Source organism: Lepisosteus oculatus, chromosome 4 (assembly GCF_040954835.1).
Source record: "Lepisosteus oculatus isolate fLepOcu1 chromosome 4, fLepOcu1.hap2, whole genome shotgun sequence".
Classification (NCBI taxonomy): Eukaryota; Metazoa; Chordata; class Actinopteri; order Semionotiformes; family Lepisosteidae; genus Lepisosteus; species Lepisosteus oculatus.
Genome location: NC_090699.1, coordinates 15,935,443 through 15,956,636, shown reverse-complemented (window position 1 = coordinate 15,956,636; position 21,194 = coordinate 15,935,443). Strand labels below are relative to the sequence as shown.

The window sequence follows — 21,194 nt, the reverse complement described above, 5'->3', positions numbered from 1 at the left end:
TCAGTGATGCCACAGGACACTGCTCGACGTCCAGCACTATTTTATCTTCTCATGTTCCTCTGTTTAAGTTGGGAGTGTTGAGCAAATCTAAACAACACCCACAACAATTCAATTCAATTCACCTTTATTGTCACTATACTTACACAGGTGCATAGTATAATGAAAAGTGTTTCTCATTAGTCACTCAGGTGCAGTATATAAATAGGACAGAAGATAAGACAATAGACAGTTACACAATAGCAATAACAGTAACGTGTAATAACATAACATAAATAATATGTAATCAAGTAATTAAAACTGTGCAAAATTCCACAAACAGATAAAATATAACAGGACAAAAACAGTGCAAGGTAATTCTTGGAACAGTGCAAAAATAGTATGGTGATTAATAAATATTACGACTGATACAGTTTTACTGAGCTATCGAAGAAACAGTACAATTTCGGCTTACATGTGTGTGTAGTGGTGTTGGAGTACAGTCCTTGTGGGTACAGGAAGACGTTAGGAGAGATCATAATATGATGGGAGGGAGTGGGGGCGTCACCAACTTGACAACTCTGGGGAAGAAGCTATTTTGGAGTCTAGTTGTGTGCGACTGGAGCGTCCGGAACTTTCTGCAGGATGGTAGGGGGACAAACAAGTTATGACTGGGGTGAGTGGGGTCAGACATAATCTTGGTGGCTTTTTTAAGACTCCTGGTGTTGTAGATTTCCTGGATGGATGGTAAGGCACTGCCGATGATGTGTTGGGCAGTTTTGACCACCCGCTGCAGTGCCTTACGGTCGGATGCGGTGCAGTTGCCGTACCAGACTGTGATGCAGCTGGTCAGTATGCTCTCCACCGTACATCTGTAGACGTTGGTGAGGATCTGTGGATGTAAGTGTATTTTCAAGAACACTACTAGGTCCTGAAATCAACATTTTCCAATCTAGGAACAAGTAAAGGTTTATTCCACGTTGAAAAGAGAAGAAAGGAAATGCAACGTTTCGGCTGTGGAGCCTTCGGGTGTCTCCATTAGGGGCTCTGGGGCTTTGCACCTGATGATCCCTGCCTGCAATAGTAAGCATGCAATAACAGTATAACCTGCAATAACTGACACCCGAAGAAGGCTCCACAGCCAAAATGTTGTTTCTTTTCTTCTCTTTTCAGCAGGGAATAAACCTTTGCTTGTTCCTTTGCAGCCTTAATCCATCTGATTTGTATATTGTATTGTGTGATGCGTGCAGCCTTTAGCATAGTGCAAGTGAACACAGCACTGAGACACAGCAGCCCTGAGGGCAGACTGGAACACAGCAGCACTGGGGACAGACAGACACTGGGACACAGCAGCACAGAGAACATTCATGGAAGGTTTGGTGTAGCCCACACTGAAAGGTAAGACCTGTATCTTACTATTGATGCCTAGATGAGAAAGAAGGATGCCTTTTTGTTTAGACAACATAAATTATTTGTATGTTGCCTTGGTGATGATCTGTTGAAAGAACCTTTTGCAAATAAATACCATTAACCTTCTTGTTTGCTTTGGAAATGTTTCTGGCTACTGTGTTCTCAATTGGTGCTGATTGATTGATTCTACACGGGTAGTGTTTTTCCAGTGTGTAGCTCCCAGGAGATGGTAAGAGTATTCCTCTGCATTCCTGAAAATGGGAGGTCTTTAAATCCCAGTCTCCTCGGGTGCTAGGATAACAGATCACTGTCTGGTTCCTGTGGCACAAGGCAGCTCTGTGTTCAGTGCTTATCCAGTCAAGCAGACACTCAGCTGGATTGGGTGTGTCTCACCTTATAGGTAGCCTGTTCCCAGACATACAACCCACTTTAAATAACCACAGCGTTGTCACGACTAGAGCGACACTAGCTTACCTGGGGCGGAAGAGCCTACAGCTCTGGGGAAACCAGGACAGAATTTGGTGAATGTTTTTTTAAGTCGACGTGATAGTCACAAGGGGTCTGGCGCCTGGGCTGAGCCCTAATGATTTAGGGGGTCAAGCCTGCTCCTTTTTCCCGCCGTACGAAACAAGTTCTGTCACCCTGTTCCACTCCGAATCCTTGCCCTCCCTTCCTATCCCGCTTCAATACGACACCAAGACATCCTGAGAGACGCTGGGATTGGGAACGTATTCTCCCACGGGAACGATGATATGAACACGCAGTGGGTTCCTGGAGGCCCGATACCCCGTTTTCCCCAAGATGCCCCAGAACTTTCTACTTGATCGATTACAGGTGAATAATATGGCCACTGTAATACCCTGTAATACATTCTTTATCTGTGGATTCACATTGCGTTGCCACTACAAGTAGATTATTGGTTGGTTTCTGTGTCCTTGACTTGATGACTTAAAACGAATTACACTCCACTGTACCCATAAACAGTGTACAGAGTGGACGCAGTCGTACAAGCAGGGGAGCCACTTGTGACGCTTGCTTCCTGGGGCACAACAGTTAGCTACCAGCTGCTAGCAAAAGCAGATCCTGGCTATGTACACACACACATTAGCGTAGTAGTCCCATGATTTACATACTCTTCCATGTGGTGTGAGACGGGTATTTAACCAAATAGCAAAGACTGTTATCACTTTATGGGGAAAATCCAAAGCACTTAGAGCAGTGAGTACATCTCTCCTTCCTCCGGGAGCTCAGGGATGGGATGGGAATCAAGAGAAAGCGCCCTCTTTCTAAGAGGGAACCCCGGACAAAGCGAAGACGAGCCCACCGAAGCTAGGATCACTGGGATGAAAAGCCTCCAAACTGGAATTTCAAAAACCAACATCAAGCGGCACAGCTGATAACAGCTGCCCTTGCAAGGGATGCAGAATCCAGCACTGGGACTTGAAACCCCCAGGTAAAGAGATTAAGCTTGTGCGAGTCTGGTTCGTGTGCTTTATTAAAGAAGAGAACTGGACCAAACTCCTCTGTAATACAAGTAGTAGACAAGTATGGTTGTAGCCCCAGACCTGAGCCCCTCCCCCCCCCCCTTTAGATCATTCCTCATGGGGAAAGGCGACTGGTTCAGTGACGGGCCGCTAGATGGCGCTCTTTCCAGGAGAGACCTCCCCCCCCAAGCTTGCACCGGGGGCAGTGATGGCCCATTTGTATACTTACGTTGTGGACAGCAATCACCATGGTATAATAAGCTGTAAATTCATTTAAATACAAGGTACCCCCTCCCCTTGTGCGTTACCTCTACCTACACACAATTTGAAAAGCAGCTTTGAACCCCGGTGTCAAACGGCACGGCCCCGAGAGGATCCCTCCATGTCCTCCACGCCGGCGTGTACCCTGCGCCGGCCTATGCACGATCAGGGGCCAGTCGTTCGTGCCGTGGCCCTCTGGACTGCTCCGTCTTGCCACCTGGATGGGGCAGTGCCCTCAGGCTGCTCCCTGTCTTAAAATGCCCACTCTCCAGGCCAGTCTCGTGCAACACAGACAGTGGGCCGCCCTTTGTGAAGACAGGAAGGATTGAGTTCCGTGAAGCTGGTTCTGCTGGCAGACGGGGGCAGACACGAGGGTCCTTGGGTCACTGGGAATCTGTTGTCAGACGAAGAGGAAGAGAGAGAGAGAGGAAGAGAGAGACAGGGCCATTGTCCCTACATTCTGGGGAAGTAGATGCAGAGACACACTAAACGTGTCACGTCTGTTAACCCTTGTGTAGCTGTTAACCAGAAACCAGTGTTTAGCTTTTGACCAGTGTATAGTGGTTGACCAATGTAGCTGTTGACCAGCGTGTAGCTGTTGGGCACCTAAGACGAGTTCAGGTTTTTAATGATTCTTTCTGTAATTCATGTGGGAAAAAAAGAAAATAAAGCTTTGGGGAATTCAGTATTTTTTCTCCCAGAATGCAATCAAGTTTTGTCAAGCTGCACTGCGGACACGTTGTGTATTTTTCTGTAGGACAGCGGACGATTCTGTCTCCTGCTGTGTTACGTCCTCCACGCTGTGAACCCACTCCCTGACTCCAGTCTCCTTTTTACCCGTTCCTTGGTTTTCCTGGACCGTCGTCATGGAGAAGGCTCAGCTGGCTGTCGCTCTCCTGGCAGGTGACTTCTCCTTTGTTTGTCAGGGACTCGGGAGTGAGGACCTGCTCAAACACAGCCTGTCCTCCAGCCCACAGCCTTCAGAGTATCAGGCTTCCTACTGGAGTTATCCCAGAGTGCTTCACACTGGATACAAATCCATTGTGCAAATCTGTCTAGGACGATGCAAGGTCTTCTTATACTGTTGTGCCTGGAAAGTGCCGGTACTCTTCTAGTGCCCCCTAGTGGCAGAAAAAACAACAACAATTGTTATCTCAGTCTTTCCATCCAAGGTCCAGCAATCTAACAGCAGCCATCCACAGCACAGAGCCAAGGTGGTTGTTTGTGATCAGCGGCAGGCCCTTCCAGCCGTTTCAATTCTTTAAAGGCTTTCCGCCCGCGTGACTCCTCTCTCCTCCTCTCCCCCGCAGTCTGTGTGATCGCCCCGGCCCCGGCCATGAAGTACTACTACATGAAGATTAATATGACCTGGGCTGATGCTCAGAAGTACTGCAGGTCGATCTTCGGTGACCTGGCCACTGTGAGCGGCCAGGCAGACCTGGATCGGCTCCAGGAGGCAGCAGGGACGCCAGGCGCACTGGCCGCCTGGATCGGGCTGTATAGGGAGACGCAGAACTGGCAGTGGTCCAACGGACAGGAGGTTACTTTCCACGGCTGGAAAAGAGTCCTGTTCTGTGGCCTGGTTAACACGGAGGGCACTCTGGAAGACGCACTGTGCCATGCTAATCATTACTTCATGTGCTACACAGGTAAACATAGTAAGACACACCATAATAGTAGGAAACTCTCGGAAACTGTAGTTATTTTAGTCTTTGATGCTACAGACAGACTCAGTGCATAATTATTCCAGTCTAGAATGTCCAAACCCATCTCACTACAGGTCTGGGTGGCTCTCGGGCAAGGTGGGACGCTGTCTAGCCCTAATTAGCTAGGTTGGTGGACAGCTTCCTTCTCATTGGTAAATCACTGAGTCCCTCAGCCAATCAGGGTGCAGCTTTCGAAGGCATCATGAGGATCTGAGCTACACAACTTCAGAGCTCACAGCAGCGGTCTGACTTTCCTCCTCGACTGCGTCACATTTGGGCTCAAACTCTTTAAAGCTATTAGCTGTTTTGGCCATTTTAATTGTAATGAATTTACTTAAAATATTACTTCCCCTAAGGAAAGAGGAAACAATGTTAGTTTCTGTCATTAGCCCCCAGAACCTTCTGGATCTGTCTCCCCTTTGAGATAATCTTATTTCAAGAACTGTTCCAGACCCGGTGTGGTGCAGCTATGCCACTATCCCCACCCTGGTGCAGATACTTTATTTCCATACCTCCACTTGGTTTTGATTCATAGAGGTCTTTACCTAAAATATTACTTTTCCAAATGAAAGAAGCGAGGAACCTGAGCATGAGAGGCATCCTCACAGTGTGGAAGTGTATTGAAATGCTGGTAATTCCAATGAGGAGACTGGAGAAATCGGTGCTCATTTACTCATGCTGAAGGAACTCAGAATCAGGACACACATTTTGTGGCACCATGTAAAAATGCCCAGTATTACATCGGTCTACAGGGTCATGTAATGCAGGTCAGGTCTAGTAGTTTCTTCACACATTACTGAGGAAATGTTCCCACAGCACCCCAGCTCTCTGACCCCACAGCCCCTCCTGTCTGAGCCTCAGACCCCTACAGTCCCTCCTGTCTGAGCCCCAGACCCCCCACAGCCCCTCCTGTCTGAGCCTGTGTGTCTCTGTCAGACTCCAGCCGGGGCTCCAGGACCTACACCCTGATTAAGCAGAGCAAGACCTGGGCAGCCGCTCGAGATCGCTGCAGACAGCAGCACACTGACCTGGTCACCATCAGCAGCCCCAGCGAGAACCAGGCAGTGAGGGAGGCGGCGCAGGGCAGCGTCTTCTGGATCGGGCTGTTCAACCAGCCCTGGGAGTGGTCCGACGGTAGCAATTTTACCTTTTCGTACTGGAACGAGACGCAGCCAAACAACTGGGAATTCACACAGAGCTGCTCAGACCTGTATTTCAGCAACTGGTCAAGGGGGCAGTGGAATGATGGAGGCTGCTTGGAGACATACCCCTTCATCTGCTGCGATGGTAAGACTGCTCAAAACCTCCGATTCTTTTCATCTCGGCTGCTCGGTTCCTGTGCAGGCATCGGCAAGGGGAAGTGTCATGGGCGACACAACACCTAGGCCTGCGCCTCATCAGATCCGTGGGGAACCCCAGAGCTCGCCCCTTTCTCCTGGTCCCCGCGAAAGAGGCTGCTGTCTGCCAGTGGACAGAGCTTTCCTCTGCTGATCTCTCACAACTGCAGTGGGGACGGCTTGTATGCATCTCACATCCCCAGTTCCCATCCCCCTCTGGCTCTCCGTGATGTCTGCCAAGCCCTGCACCCCGCAGGGTGGCTGAGACGCCCTTGACGCCTCTCCCTGCTAGTGCTCAACGTGGGCCCCGCCCGCATCCTCCGCCACACTCTGCAACCTGGGCTCCAGGCCCCCCGGGGCCTCGCTCACGCCAGACTGCAGCCTGGCCGCCAGTATCGTGGCCTCACTGGTGCTGGCCCCATGCCGTCAAGCCTGGCTGTGAGCTCGACCTCTGCTTCCCTGTCGGTCTTTCACGGCAAATCTGTTGTGTTTCCTGCTAACAAACTAAACAGGAGCTAGCCCAGAAATCAGGACTAGTGCGGTCAGGTTCCCTAAGCCTGCCTTCGTACACATCCCAGTATTGTGTCTGTGATGAAGCACTTCCCCATTGGCCGTGACTGAGCCTGCGTTAGTCTTTAGGAATCTGTCAGGGGCAGCCTACTGTATATCCGAGTTTCCTGTGTGGAATTCTGGATGCACAATAGGCCTTTGTAAGGGTCATCCACTGGCTTCTATGCAATAATAATAAATAAAAGTAATATCCTTACACATATTCTGGACACACTCCACTCAAAGCTCTTTACAGGTAACAGGGATTCTCCTCCTCCACCACCAGTGTGCAGCCCCACCTGGATGATGCTCCAGTCTGCTCACACACACCAGCTCTCAGTGGGGAGGAGAGCAGAGTGATGAAGCCAGTTCAGAGAGGAGGATTATTAGGAGGCCATGATTAATAAAGGCCGGTGGGAAATTTGGCCAGGATGCCGGGGTAACACCTCTACTCTCTTCGAGAAACACCCTGGGATTTTTAATGACTGCAGGGAGTCAGGACCTTAGTTTTATGTCTCATCCGAAGGATGGCGCCTTTCTTTTTTGTAAGAGTTAAGACACAGGGTGTCCCATGTGAGTCAGTAGTGGGGCCTTTGTTCTGTCTCAAACATAGAGGAAGGACATAGACCACAGTAACGACAGTGAATTTGTGAATTTTTTTAATTCTGCAATAAAGCTAAGATATTAGAGGTCAATTCATACTGTGAACAACTATTCTCAGTCATGACAGATCTTACGTTAGCACACAAGAATGTAAGAATGTAGCCCTGTTTGACTTCAGGGCCTGGCGATCCTGACAACGCTTGGAGAAGTGTGTCCCCTCCTTGCAGAGGGGAGGAGTGGCCCTTGGGGTGTCCTGGCACAGCTGCCAAGTGCCCGGCCCCTGATTTCTACCAGTGACCTTTCAACTATAAGGCTGTTTGGACTAAGAAATTGTCTGTAATCAGTGGGCTTAAGATCACAGTAAGTGATTCCCTTTTCTCAGCATGGGCCTCACATCTCAACATGATCACAGTTCATCATTTCCCAATGGCACAAGCCAGCCTGTGCCAACCATCCTGTCCCTACATCCTGCCTGTTTCATATATATTTATATGGTAGTAGCAGCAAGTGCATCAGTAATAATCGTCATTGTCTTAAATGCATCTGAAAATGAAATAGAGAAACACCTGAAAAAAACACCACAAGACTAGGAATTCAGCCACAAATCAGTGCTTGTGCTGGAGGCTTTTGCTGATTATGTAAAACATTTTTCCATATTATCCAGGTCCTGTGCTTCCGAAATCATGCCAGTTTGTTTCACAGGCCAAGTCATGGCAGGAGGCTCACAGCTACTGCAGGGCAGATAACAGGCACCTGGCTTCCATACACAGCCAGGAGGAACATGATCAGCTTTTACAGACTTCAGGCTTTTGTCATTGTATAACCTGGATCGGGCTGTACCACGGTAAGGAGAACTGGCAGTGGGTCAGCGGAGAGAGGGCCAGCTATGCCAACTGGAAGACCCGGCTCTTCTGCGCCACCGCTGGTCCGGATGGGTACTGGACAGATGTCGTCTGTGATGAGCTGCACTACTTCATGTGTTACACAGGTACAGTCACCCCCAAATCCCCACAGTACCCTAACTCTCACCCCAAAACCCCACAGCACCCCAACGCTATCCCCTTCACAACACCCCTCCTGTCTGAGCCTGTGTGTCTCTCTCAGACTCCAGCCAGGGCTCCAGGACCTACACCCTGATTGAGCAGAACAAGACCTGGGCAGCCGCTCGAGATCACTGCAGACAGCAGCACACTGACCTGGTCACCATCAGCAGCCCCAGAGAGAATGAGGCAGTGAGGGAGGCGGCGCAGGGCAGCGTCTTCTGGATCGGGCTGTTCAATGAGCCCTGGGAGTGGTCCGACGGGGGAGACTCGTCATTCCGAAACTGGGCGACAGGGGAACCAAGAAATTTAGCTGACAGTGAGAAGTGTGTACTTCAGAGCCTGGAGAGTGGCAGTCAGTGGAATGACATCACATGCCAGACTCTGCAACCGTTCTTCTGTCAACACGGTGAGGCTTGTGGGAACAGCAGTGAGGGAGACAAATAGGCTTATGCTTTTGAAACTTTTTAATTTAGTACATAAATAAAATAATTATTTTAGCATATGGACACCCAATCCAGGTCCTAATCAGTGTGTCTACAGGGTTTCGTTCCAACCTGGCTTTTAACTATCTTGATCAGCTCATTATTGGCTTAAAGGGACACATTTAACAACTTATTGTTTTTTTTCTTTTATTTCTACCACTGTCACCACCATCTGGGGGCTCGAACCCGGTTCCCCTCCAGGAGCCACTGTCCCCTCTAACTTCTTCTGAAACGGCCCCATGATAATTGTACTATAGAAGCAGATTTTCAGAATCCGAGCCCCCAGTGACCCAAATCTGAGGTAATAGTCTTCATAATCCAACACTGAGGTGACCTGCTCAACCCCCAGAATTTAATTTTTGATGTCACCCCATCAAAAAGGTGAAAGAAATGAAGATTCTTCACTGAGGCTTAAACCTTTCCCCAGCTGAGAGTATTTATTGCTCTGATTCACAATTCTAGTGTCATCCTCTTCTATCCATTTGCCCAGTAGTAGTTTCATGAGTTTGCCTACATACTGACCTGGGAGTCAAACATTACGTATAGTAAGCTCTTCTGTACAGATGTTATTTTTGGTAATAATGGGGAAAAGATACTTCTACTCTGGAATCCATCCATAGAACAGCAACCAGATACATTACATTCTGGTGCTTAAGAGAATGCCCTACACTGACAGACTGAAGGAACTGAGTCTCTTTAGTCTGAAGGGAGTGTCCCACACTGACAGGCTTCAGGAACTGAGTCTCTTTAGTCTGAAGAGAGTGTCCCACACTGACAGGCTGCAGGAACTGAGTCTCTTTAGTCTGAAGGGAGTGTCCCACACTGACAGGCTGAAGGAACTGAGTCTATTTAGTCTTCAAACAGAGAACAGAGAAGAATCCTCAAATGTATTCAGAATCCCCAGTTCAAAATCAGAAACTACAGGGAGATGCATTTAAAACAGAGAACAAGAGGCACTATTTTACACAAAATGTGATGGGACTGTGGAACAAGCTGCCCAGCTGTGTATCTGAAGCCAATACCCGGGCTTCCCTCATAAGAAACAGCTGGATGAGATCCTATAGTCAGGACAGCAGACACTACTGTTCACAGAGGTTGGGGCAGTCAGAAATCTAGAACCCGAATCGTGATCAGTGGCACAATCTTCCATAACAGCTCTTGTTCAGCTGTAATTAAACATTGGGCTTTTAAACTGGCATTGAATGCGATATTCTAATGTGATAGATTCAAAAGATTGTCTGGTCATTTAGACGCCTTGTGGTTTTCAATATTTCTCTCTCAATTTGTTTTGTTTTCTGAGCCAGTCTTTGAAACCTGACTAGCAGGCTGAAAGATAATCCCAGATTCTCCATCCATCTTCAGACTTTCAGTTGGTCCTGGTGAAGGAGAACAGGAGCTGGGAGGAGGCGCTGGACTACTGCAGGACTCACCACACTGACCTCACCAGCCTCCTCTCTCAGACGGAGCAGGACCTCGCCGCCCTGGAGGTGGAAGGCGCCCGGTCTCCCCACGTGTGGCTGGGCCTCAGGCAGAGCTTCGTATCCGGCTCCTGGTTCTGGGTGAACAGGGAGCCCCTGGGGTACACCGCGTGGGCCCGGGGAGAGCAGCCCCAGTGCCCCCAGTTGGGCCGCTGTGGAGCCATGTCCACCGAGACCTCCAGCTGGGCCGCGCTGGGCTGTGAGGAGAAGCTCAACTTCCTCTGCTACACAGGTAACCTGTCACTGCAGAGCTCATGGAGGACCTGTGCTCAACAGCACTCGTCCTTCTGTGTGTCCTGTGAGGGACTAATGTCCTGTCCACAGTGTGCGTGTGTGTCCTGTGAGGGACTAGTGTCCTGTCTAGGGTGTGTGTGTCCTATAATGGACTAGTGTCCTCTCCAGAGTGTGTGTGTGTCCTGTGATGGACTGCTGTCTTGTCCAGAGTGTGTGTATCCTGTGATGGACTGGTGTCCTGTCCAGAGTGTGTGTGTGTCCTGTGATGGACTGCTATCTTTCACAGGGTGTGTGTGTCTGTCCAGTGATGGACTGCTATCCTGTTCAGGGTGTGTGTGTGTCCTGTGATGAACAATGTCCTGTCCAGATTGTGTATCACCTACATTGGACATTTATTAGCAGTGTCTCCCCCAGTCCAGCAGGGGGCAGTGCAGCACCCGTGTGCTTTTCTAACTGTGTGGTTCTGTGTTTCCTCCACAGCTTAGTGTCTCCAGAGACCCACAGGCAGAGTCTGACAGCAGCAGCATCTCTCCAGGCACAGGCAGGAGGACTGGGCAGCTCTGGGGCTCTGGGAGCTGTGACTCTGGTGCCCTCTGCTGGCCCAGGCTCAGTTTTACAGCCCATTGGAGATGGTAGTTTCTAAAATTTTGCATTTCTGTGAGAGTAGGTTTCCTAATATGCAAGCTTTATAGATTTTAGAATTTTTGTTATTAATATACTTTGCAATTTTAAAGGAAGATGTTCAGAGCTCTTTGCTCTTGAACATTTACCCCATATTTTCAAAGTTGTAATACAGAAATGTACCTAGATATTATAATTGTAGAAGTTCAGCTCTGGGGAAAAAAATGGAAACTTTTAAGTGGGGTCAAGAAACTTTCTCTGTGCTTCATCAAGAGATGAAGAAACTAGACAAACTCTGAAAAGTCACACTGTAAATGTACTTCATTTGACTTAATCTGCTGTGTGTGATCAGTGGTTTAGATCTTTTGTTTTCATTAGTTTTCTTACATTTCTGATTTCTGATGAAGTCATACCCCCCCCATGATGGGTCTCTCAAGGGTGGAGGTGAGGATGTGGGCTTCCTGGGAGGAAGACACTGGAACTCTTCACTGAGCAGAAAGCTGTGCTTCTCGTCCAGCTTTGTGAAGTGTGAATGATGCTGTAACACACCATTGAAACGACTGTGCGTTTGCTGGGCTCGTCACTGACAATAAACAGGCTCTCTGCTTCGGCTCCGGTCACTGTAACCACAGGACTTGTGTGCGGATGATGCTCTAACACACTAATCAAACGAATGTATTATTCTCTGTGATCGTCACTAACAAGAAACAGCCTCTCTCCCTCCAGGCTCCTGTCTGTCACTGTAACCACAGGACACAAAAAGCAGCTTTCCTGATCCTTTATTAAACCAGACATGCCAACTGAGCTCGAATTCTGGCTGACAGCAAAGATTTACTTGTGCAGTACCAAACTGGTACCTGGAGCTCGAACCCATGACCCTCCACTCAGGAGCTCAAAGTCATACTGATTCCCAACTCTTACATGGCAACAGCAAATCTATCGCCCTCGTATCAAGGGACGTATTTGGAGAAGGGACGTCTTCTCCAAATGACAGCACTCGCAACGCCACTCTAATTTCTTAGCTAGGAAAGGAGATGCCCTGACCAGTGTGTAGGCAGCAGCTATATCCCCCTGCAGCTCACAGCCTTCAGCCCACTGAAGCTCAGCAGCTGTGAGCCTGGTCAGCACCTGGAGGGGAGACTCCTGGGAAAGCTGAGGCTGCTGCTGGAAGAGGTGTTAGAGGAGCCAGTAGGGAGTTGCTAACCCATGCGCTAGCACAATGTTGGTGGAGGGGAGTCCCCACTAAAAATGCTTCGAGTGGAGTGTCCAGAAAAGTGCTGAAGTGTAAGGAGAGAACCCCACTACAGGAGCTCAGGGATCTCCAGAGGCTGGCGCAGAGCTGTCAGGGTTCCTGTCTGTAGCTGGACTCTCCAGTGCTCTCGGGGCTCCTGTCTGTACCTGCAGACTGTGGGGCTCCTGCCTCCAGCCCGTCTCTGGTGTGGACTCTCTGGTGTGCTCTCAGGGCCCCCACCCGGCCGAAGCTCTTGCCACACTGCGTGCACCCATACGGCCTTTCGCCTGTGTGGATCTGCTGGTGGCGCCGCAGGGTGCCCAGCTGGCCGAAGCTCTTCCCGCAGGCGGCGCAGCAGTAGGGCCGCTCGCCAGTGTGCGTGCGCCGGTGGTTAGTGAGGCTGCACTCGCGGTTGAAGCTCCTGCCGCAGTGGGCGCAGGCGTAGGGCCGCTCACTGGTGTGGATACGCCGGTGGGCCTTCAGGTGCTCCAGCTGCATGAAGCTCCTCCCGCAGGCGGCGCAACAGTAGGGCCGCTCGCCGGTGTGGGTGCGTCGGTGGATCTCCAGCGCCCCCGTGTGGCCGAAGCGCTTGCCACACTGGGCGCAGCCGTACGGCTTCTCGCGCATGTGCACACGCTGGTGCACCCTCAGCTCCCCCGCCTGGCCGAAGGTTTTGCCGCAGCAGGCGCAGCCATGGGGGCGGTCCTCCGCGTGGGTGCGCCGGTGGGAGCCCAGCGCCCCCGACTGGCTGAAGCTCTTGCTGCACAGCGCGCAGCCGAAGGGCCGCTCGCCCGTGTGCACGCGCAGGTGCTTCCTCAGGTCCCCTGCCTGGCCGAAGCCGCGCCCGCACAGCGCACAGCTGTAGGGCCGCTCGCCGGTGTGGGTGCGCAGGTGGGTCTTCAGCTGCCCGGCGCGGCTGAAGCGCCGGCCGCACTCCGCGCAGCCATAGGGCCGCTCGCCTGTGTGCACGCGGTAGTGCGTCTCCAGCGCCCCCGAGTGGCTGAAGCGCCGGCCGCACTCCGTGCAGCTGTAGGGCCGCTCACCGGTGTGGGTGCGCAGGTGGGTCTTGAGCACGCCCGACTGGCCGAAGCGCTTGCCGCAGAGGGCGCAGGCGTAGGGCCGCTCGCCCGTGTGCACGCGCCGGTGGTTCTCCAGGCTGCACTCGCGGCTGAAGCCGCGGCCGCACTGCGCGCAGGTGTAGGGCCGCTCGCCCGTGTGGATGCGCTGGTGCCGCTTCAGCACGCCGGACTGGGCGAAGCTGCGGCCGCACTGCGCGCAGCAGTAGGGCCGCTCGCCTGTGTGGGTGCGCCGGTGCGTCCGCAGGCTGGCCGCCGACCCGAAGCTCCTGCTGCACTGGGCGCAGACGTGGCCGCCGCCGCCGCCTGACGGCTCTGGCGCAGGCTCAGGAGGGACGCGCCACACCGAGGACACGGGTTCGACTTCGCCTGGGCTTCCTGCAGACAGCGCCGTTCCGGGCTCCGCCTGCCCGCGTGGCTCCTGTTTGATGGGGGCGTACAGCGGGCCGAGTTCTGACTTGATGTCACCCGGGCCGAGGGGCTCCTGTTTAACGCGATCAGGGACTGGGAAGCCTCTTCTGTTGGAGCCCAGCTCTGCGCTCGGGGCAGATGGGACGCTGGCGCACTGTTCGGGCTCAGCTTTAATTTGGCCGCACCCAAGCACGGGCTCGGACCCCAGCTCTGTCGCGGCGGGAGGCTGCATGTTAGGGAGACCTGCAGTGTGGGGAGGAGCCCGGATCGGGGTGACCTCTGACCTCTTGTAGCCCCTTGATCCCTATGCCTGCTCTCCGGCCCGGCCTATGCTCAGTTTTCCTTGGGCTTTGGACTCGCAGGCCCAGCCTGAAAGAGTTAACAGAAACGTCAGATTACATGGGGAGCAGCTGAAATGTCTAGAATGAACAAAACCAGCCTGTTCTACGCTGCACCGCAGTGCTAACTGTAATGGCAGGTAAACATTCCAGGGGCTGACAACAGGACCAGACCCGCTGGACCGCAGAACCAGTTGGACAGAACCCGTTAATGAGAGTCTGTGTAACACTAATTAGCAATAAACAAGACGCAAGTGTAAGAGGGCAGCAGGTTCAGACAAAATGGAAATTCTTGTCTGAGCCACATTTCCCAGAAGGCTTTGGGGGAAGGAGCTGCTGCCCTCAAGTCACCTGAAAACAGCTGTTCAGGTGACTTTCAGAGCTGAACTTCCTGTCCAGTCCTCCCAGCCGTCCTGAACTGCACGTCCTGGCTCAGCCCCTTCCTCTGGCCCAGTACTTCCAGGACGGTTGAAAAAGCAGGAAGCGGAGGCTTTCTGAGGCGATTCCGATCCGCTGTCTGAGGGACGGAGAGCAGATGGGGTCTGCGCAGACTCGCTAGAGTGAGGAAGCAGCAACAGACCGGCAATGCTTCTGCTGTCCTGCAGGTACTGGGCCCCACAAGATAAAAATCTTATCTTGAGTCCAGGGGTGTGCAACGGGTCTGTCCTGTCACCCTGAGGCCGAGGCACTGAGGCCTGTGTGCAGCATGTGGAGTCTCAGTGCCAGCGTATCCTCTCCACTGTAATAATAATAATAATTGCTTACACTTATATAGCGCTTTTCTGGACACTCCACTCAAAGCGCTTTACAGGTAATGGGGATCCCCTCCACCACCACCAATGTGCAGCATCCACCTGGATGATGCGACGGCAGCCATAGTGCGCCAGAACGCTCACCACACATCAGCTATCAGTGGGGAGGAGAGCAGAGTAATGTAGCCAATTCATAGAGGGGGATTATTAGGAGGCCATGATGGGGTAAAGGCCAGGGGGGAAATTTGGCCAGGACACCGGGGTTACACCCCTACTCTTTTCGAGAAGCGCCCTGGGATTTTTAATGACCACAGAGAGTCAGGACCTCGGTTTTACGTCTCATCCGAAGGACGGCGCCTGTTTACTGTATAGTGTCCCCGTCACTATACTGGGGCATTAGGACCCACATGGACCGCAGGGTGAGCGCCCCCTGCTGGCCCCACTAACACCTCTTCCAGCAGCAACCTTAGTTTTTCCCAGGAGGTCTCCCATCCAGGTACTGACCAGGCTCACACCTGCTTAGCTTCAGTGGGTTGCCAGTTGTGAGTTGCAAGGTGATATGGCTGCTGGCTGTAGAGCACTGCTGTCCCACCCTGGTCCCTGAGGCCAGTGTGTGGACCCCTGAGGGTTTGATCAGGTCGGTAAGATGATCAGTTCAAGGAAGTCAGGAACAGCCACTCAATCTGAAACATCTCAGCTGTTGTCAGCTCTTAAACCTGCTGGACGGCCCCTGTAAACCACTGCGGGTCATAAACTACAACCCAAAACTTCAGAGCAGGAAAAGACACTTGCAAAATTCCAGTCAGTCAAATCGTTAGTTCACTTCAGTAATGACGCTGTGCAGGAATGAAAGCCAACAGGTTTGGACCTCTGAGACCTGCACAGGGGACACCTGCTCTCAGCTGCCTTTGTGTACAAGTGCTTCACGTCCGGGTCCAGCCTGAAATCGGCCGCAGCTGCTGGACTGGGGATCTCCGGGACACCCCCTCTGTGTGTCTGTCCCGCCACGGTGTTTGCACCGACACAGCCTGACGGCACCGAATAGTTCGTTACATCGCGATTAGCGACACCTTCGGGTCTCAAAACAAGACATTTTGTTTAACCGTGTTCACCCGTGTCCCTGACGTACTGTATTTCCTTGATCCTGGCCTCTTTTGGACTCCGGACGCTGCAGTTCACGAACCCGGACCCAGTCCAATTCGGGACCGGCGCTAGAGGCGACTCTGCTGCCGGTCACGGTGTCCCAGCCGTTACAGGCGGGAGGCTCCCCGGCGCCGGCGCTCGCTGGAGACACACCCACCTCGTCCCGGGGCTGGTCCGCCACGGCACCCCGGAGGTCTGGCGTGTCTGTATGTATGTCCTCAGCGGTGCGAGGCACGGTCGAGGGCCAAGAAGAAACAGGCTGTAGGATTTGGATGTGCGGGGAAGGCGGCTGCACGTCTGCGCAGCGCCTGCGAGCAGCTGCGCTCGTTCAGGGCTGCTGCTCCAGCTGCGCTCTGTTCCCCCGTCGGGACAGATGGAGTCCACACAGCGTTTGTTTAAAGCACAGATTCATGCAACCCCCCACCAACACGCGTCCCCCCGATGTTCCGGGCGCAGGATTATGAGGTTTCTGCAGCGAGACGACCTGCGGCTGCGTAGGGCAATAATGAAGCGCAGAATTGAATGACCGCTGTAGTTCCGAGTTCAAATGCCGACCACCACACCGCAAAGCTGTCTGTGGGAGTGATCGTTTTTTTTTTTTTTGGTGTTACACAGTGTGCTGCTGGTGCAATTGAAGGGATCATCCCAAACAGAGACCAGTAATCCGCGCAGTGTGGCACTAGAACATCAAGAACACCGTTTAGTATTTATTTTGATTAAATTTCCAGATGGAATTTGCAGGGAGGCTCAAAGGTCTGTAGTGAACTGAAATCTACGGGCGGGGGATTCCACCTGTCCTGAATGTAGGGCTCTCTGACGCATGTCTTCGATTTCACAGTAGTGTCAGCGCATACAGACCTGCGCTCCTCTGGACCCTAGAAATCGAACTGCGCCGATCGTGCCGACACTACGGTAGGCGGGTGACCCGGTGACCCCGCTGGGGGCGTGGCTCCAGCCAGGAAGGCGGAACTGCGCTGGATGCGTGCCTGTTTCGGGGGCGAAACCGAGTCGACGGCGCAGTTTAGGTTCCAGGTTGGACTTGCTGGTGAGGTTCAGTGCTTACCCGGGATGTCGGAGGCGGCGACGGCGGCGGCGTTCCGAGCGCAGCTCGACTCCGTCATGCGGCTGCTGCTGAAAGCGGCCGTGGGGGAGATCGCCAAGCTGGTGGAGGAGAGCTTCGCCGACTTCCAGCTCCGGCTCGCCCGCAGCGCGCAGGAGAACGAGAGCCTGAAGCTGAGGCTGCGCCTGGCGCAGAAGGAGCTGCGAGCGGCGCGACAGTGTCTGTCCGCGAACAGCAGGAGCCCCGGCCGCGGGCAGGAACGCCACACTCAGACGACACCCTCGGCAGCCGCTAGCGGTCAGTCAGCCTCACTGCACAGTACGAATCTTGACACGCTGGGGGACACAGTACAGCACAGCTCTCAAACACTGAGTGACGGTGCAGAACAGTACAGGTCTGACACTGAATCACACAGTGCAGTACAGCTCTGACACTGAGTCACGCAGTACACTACAGCACAGCTCTGACACCCTGAGTCACAGTGCAGTACAGCTCTGACACCCTGAGTCACAGTACAGCACAGCTCTGACACCCTGAGTCACGCAGTACACTACAGCACAGCTCTGACACCCTGAGTCACAGTGCAGTACAGCTCTGACACCCTGAGTCACGCAGTACAGCACAGCTCTGACACCCTGAATCAAAGTCAGTGCAGTACAGTACGGCTCTGACACAATTACACAGTACAGTAAAGCTCGGACACTGAGTGACAGTGCAGTGCAGTACAGTACAGCTCTGACACACTGAATCACACAGTACAGCACAGCTCTGACACACTGAGTCACAGTCACAGTGCAGTACAGCTCTGACACCCTGAGTCACGCAGTACAGGACAGCTCTGACACACTGAGTCACACAGTACAGGACAGCTCTGACACACTGAGTCACAGTCACAGTGCAGTACAGCACAGCTCTGACACACAGTCACACAGTACAGCTCTGTGAGCAAAATGAGATCATGTCTGTGTTTCCTACAGGCCGCCAGGACTGCTTTGGAATGATGGGCAATTCCTCCATCCAGCAGTGGTGCAACAGCACGCCTCAACAGCGCCGCCCTGGTGTAGGTCAGGAGGAACTGCCCGGACCAGATTTCGCTTTCATTCCGGATCCGAGAGCTCCCTGTGCAGACAACAGCTCTTCTGCACCGGGTTCGATTTCCCTCCTGCAGGGCACGCCCACCCCCAGCGAAACACGCACACAAGGGAGAACTCAGCGGCCTGGCACCACATGGCCGGGCCCGCAGGCCATGGAAGACTCCCGTGCTGATCCACACTCTGGCCAGCAGGGGGCGTGCAAGGTGGAGCGGGACCCCTTCGTCTTGGAGACGGGCGACACCCGCTGCACGGGTGGGGAGGACGCGGCTCCGGGGCCCACAGGCGGCACCGGGGGAGAGGAGAGGGGGAGCGGGCCAGAGCCCTCACTCCAGGTCAAAGAGGAGAGGTGTGAGCAGGACTGGACCGCCGCCGACCAGCAGGGGGCATTGGTGATCTGTGTGAAGAGTGAGTATGAACAATACCCAGGGACTGCAGTGCGATAAATTCTAGTCCAATCCATCCATTCTGGGGTTCTGGGGGCTCTGTGTGCCCCGGTGCACTAGTGCTCTGAGGCTTGGTGTGCCCCGGTGCACTAGTGCTCTGGGGGCTCTGTGTGCCCCGGTGCACTAGTGCTCTGGGGGCTCTGTGTGCCCCGGTGCACTAGTGCTCTGAGGCTTGGTGTGCCCTGGGGCACTAGTGCTCTGGGGGCTCTGTGTGCCCTGGTGCACTAGTGCTCTGAGGCTTGGTGTGCCCTGGTGCACTAGTGCTCTGAGGCTTGGTGTGCCCTGGTGCACTCGTGCTCTGTCTGTGTGCTGGAAGCATGGCTGAGAAGCGGTGGTCCATAGCGAGTTCAGAGCTTTTCCCACAGCCTGTGGCCGTTTTTTACTTGTTAGATTCCTTGGCAGAGGCACTCATCTCTCTCAAATCTCTCTCTCCCCCTCCTCCCCCTCTCACCATTCCTCTGTCCCCTCCTCCTCCTCTCTGTATCGCCCCCCCCCGTCCTGAAGTTGGTGAAACAGAAGTGGACTCCCGCTCTCCTTTCCCCGCGGGCGTCTCTGACGGAGGTGGGCCACCCGAGGGCTCGCGGGACAGCATGCCCCTCCCTGCGGCGGTGCAGGCGGACGGGCCGGAGCCGGCGGGGCAGCGCGCGGCCGGCTGCTTCAGGTGCGGGCGGCGGGTCTGCGCGGGGGGAGAGGGGCGGCCGTGCGGCGCCCGGCGCGGCGGGGGGGCGCCCTTCCCGGGCCCGCCCCCCCCGGAGCTCGGGCCGCGGGCGTTCCGGTGCCCCGAGTGCGGGAGGGTCTTCCCGCAGGCCGGCCAGCTGCGGCTGCACCAGCGCTCCCACGCCGGCGAGCGCGCCTTCCCCTGCCCGCAGTGCTGGAAGAGCTTCCGGCGCTCCGACAACCTGCGCCGCCACCTGCTCATCCACACGGGCGAGAAGCCCTACCGCTGCACGCGCTGCGCCCGCAACTTCCGCCACCTGCACAGCCTGAAGAAGCACAAGTGCGTCGCGCCCTGAGGCCTCCGGTTCCGATCCGGGACGGGTTGGTCTCGGCGTGCGGCCCTACGGCTGCCCGGACAGGGAGGAGCAGCGCCTCCTGCTGGCCTGCGCTCGGAAGGCGCGAGAGGAGCCCTTGTCCACCAGCAGCAGAGAACTAATTAAACCATTAAATCCGTAGGTGAGGACACAGGAGATAAGGGCCCTGGGGGGGTTCTGAATAAGTGGGTCAGAACACAACCCTACACCCCTCCTCAGCATGGCGGCATTTTAAAATCTGATCCGCTCTCTTCTCGGTCCGCCTGTCCAGAGAAGGAACCGTTCAGCTCAGAGCTGTGTCTGTCCGACCTGGTGCCTATGAAACGCTGCCCCCTAGTAGGCCTGCAGGTGGAATTGCATCCTGCAGTCCCCCCCCCCTGTCAGTTTCACTAGGAGACCAGTGTCACCTGCTGTCCCAGAATCCTTCGTGCTTCCAGGATCATTCTCACTGTGGCGCAGTCGTCCCTGTTCCCAACGAGAGATCGCAAGGATCCAACATCCCGACCTTCATTCTGGGTCTCGGAAGTGGGGGAACAGACAGTGGAGCCGCTTCTCCAGAACAAACATCGCGGGAAGAATGGGAACAGAGCGGGACACTCCACTCCATTTCTCTCTGCTCCACTCCTGTCCACTCCACTCCTCAGACCTGACCCTTTCCTCCAGCAGTCAGCTCTGTGGGAACGGGCCCAGATGACACGCACTGCATGCTGGGAAGGTGGCTGGAAAACTGGCATGTCCTGTAGCTGAGGATTTTGGTGACAGATGCCCAGGAAAAGCAGGTGACCCTGTGCAGGGGGGCTATCGGGGGAACGTGGCGGGGTGATGCAGCCTGTACCCCTCTCCGCCCACGCACCTTCTTAACTTCACTAACCGGCCCAGATGTGTCGCTGTAGCGGGTGTTGGGAGCACAAGCACATGCAGGTGATTAATGCACTTTCAACTAACGGTCAATCAATCAAAAACAGTGCCACATGATGTCCAAAATCGATTCATTGTTTCTACAAGTGTATTTGCAAGAATAAAGTTGTTGTTTTTGATGTTTTGTATACTTGTTGAAATGCCCACGGCAAAATATTAAAACAACCGTCGCCGCTTGCATCACAAGTGAGATAACTACCACAGAAACACCCCACTCTTACAGACAGCGCCTGCTACAACAGTGTCTCCCGTCACCACACACCCACAACAGCAGTGTCTCCCATCACCACACACCCAGAACCTCCTTCAGAAGTGTCTCCCATCACCACACACCCGGACCCTCCTTCAGAAGTGTCTCCCATCACCACAAACCCAGAACCTCCTACACCACAGTGTCTCCCATCGCCACACACCCAGAACCTCCTTCAGTAGTGTCTCTCATCACCACACACCCAGAACCTCCTTCAGTAGTGTCTCCCATCACCACAAACCCAGAACCTCCTACTGCACAGT

The 21,194-nt window shown here is 53.7% G+C and overlaps 3 protein-coding genes across 6 annotated transcripts; 2 read left to right on the top strand and 1 right to left on the bottom strand.

Moving 5' to 3' along the window:
* The first annotated feature begins 7,250 nt into the window (after positions 1–7,250).
* LOC102688361 (macrophage mannose receptor 1-like) lies at positions 7,251–11,109 on the top strand. The gene is made up of 5 exons (XM_069188286.1): positions 7,251–7,268; positions 8,176–8,314; positions 8,431–8,775; positions 10,214–10,561; positions 11,044–11,109. The coding sequence occupies exons 1-5, from the start codon at positions 7,251–7,253 to the stop codon at positions 11,046–11,048; spliced, it is 855 nt and encodes a 284-aa protein (XP_069044387.1). The 3' UTR covers positions 11,049–11,109.
* An 838-nt stretch (positions 11,110–11,947) lies between these two features.
* Positions 11,948–17,279, bottom strand: LOC138238125 (zinc finger protein 135-like). 4 transcript variants are annotated; one of them, XM_069188081.1, is made up of 2 exons: positions 17,199–17,279; positions 11,948–14,271 (listed from the first exon to the last, which is right to left on the bottom strand). In XM_069188081.1, exon 2 carries the CDS (start codon positions 14,132–14,134, stop codon positions 12,527–12,529), a length of 1,608 nt encoding a protein of 535 aa, XP_069044182.1. In that variant the 5' UTR covers positions 14,135–14,271; positions 17,199–17,279; the 3' UTR covers positions 11,948–12,526. The 4 variants fall into 4 exon arrangements, with proteins under 4 accessions (XP_069044182.1, XP_069044180.1, XP_069044181.1 ...); XM_069188079.1 differs by lacking the exon at positions 17,199–17,279 and adding an exon at positions 16,122–16,786; XM_069188080.1 differs by lacking the exon at positions 17,199–17,279 and adding an exon at positions 16,293–16,786.
* On the top strand, positions 16,910–19,796 carry LOC107077272 (zinc finger protein 16-like). The gene is made up of 3 exons (XM_069188094.1): positions 16,910–17,492; positions 18,173–18,694; positions 19,237–19,796. The coding sequence occupies exons 1-3, from the start codon at positions 17,114–17,116 to the stop codon at positions 19,743–19,745; spliced, it is 1,410 nt and encodes a 469-aa protein (XP_069044195.1). The 5' UTR covers positions 16,910–17,113; the 3' UTR covers positions 19,746–19,796.
* Positions 19,797–21,194: the final 1,398 nt, after the last annotated feature.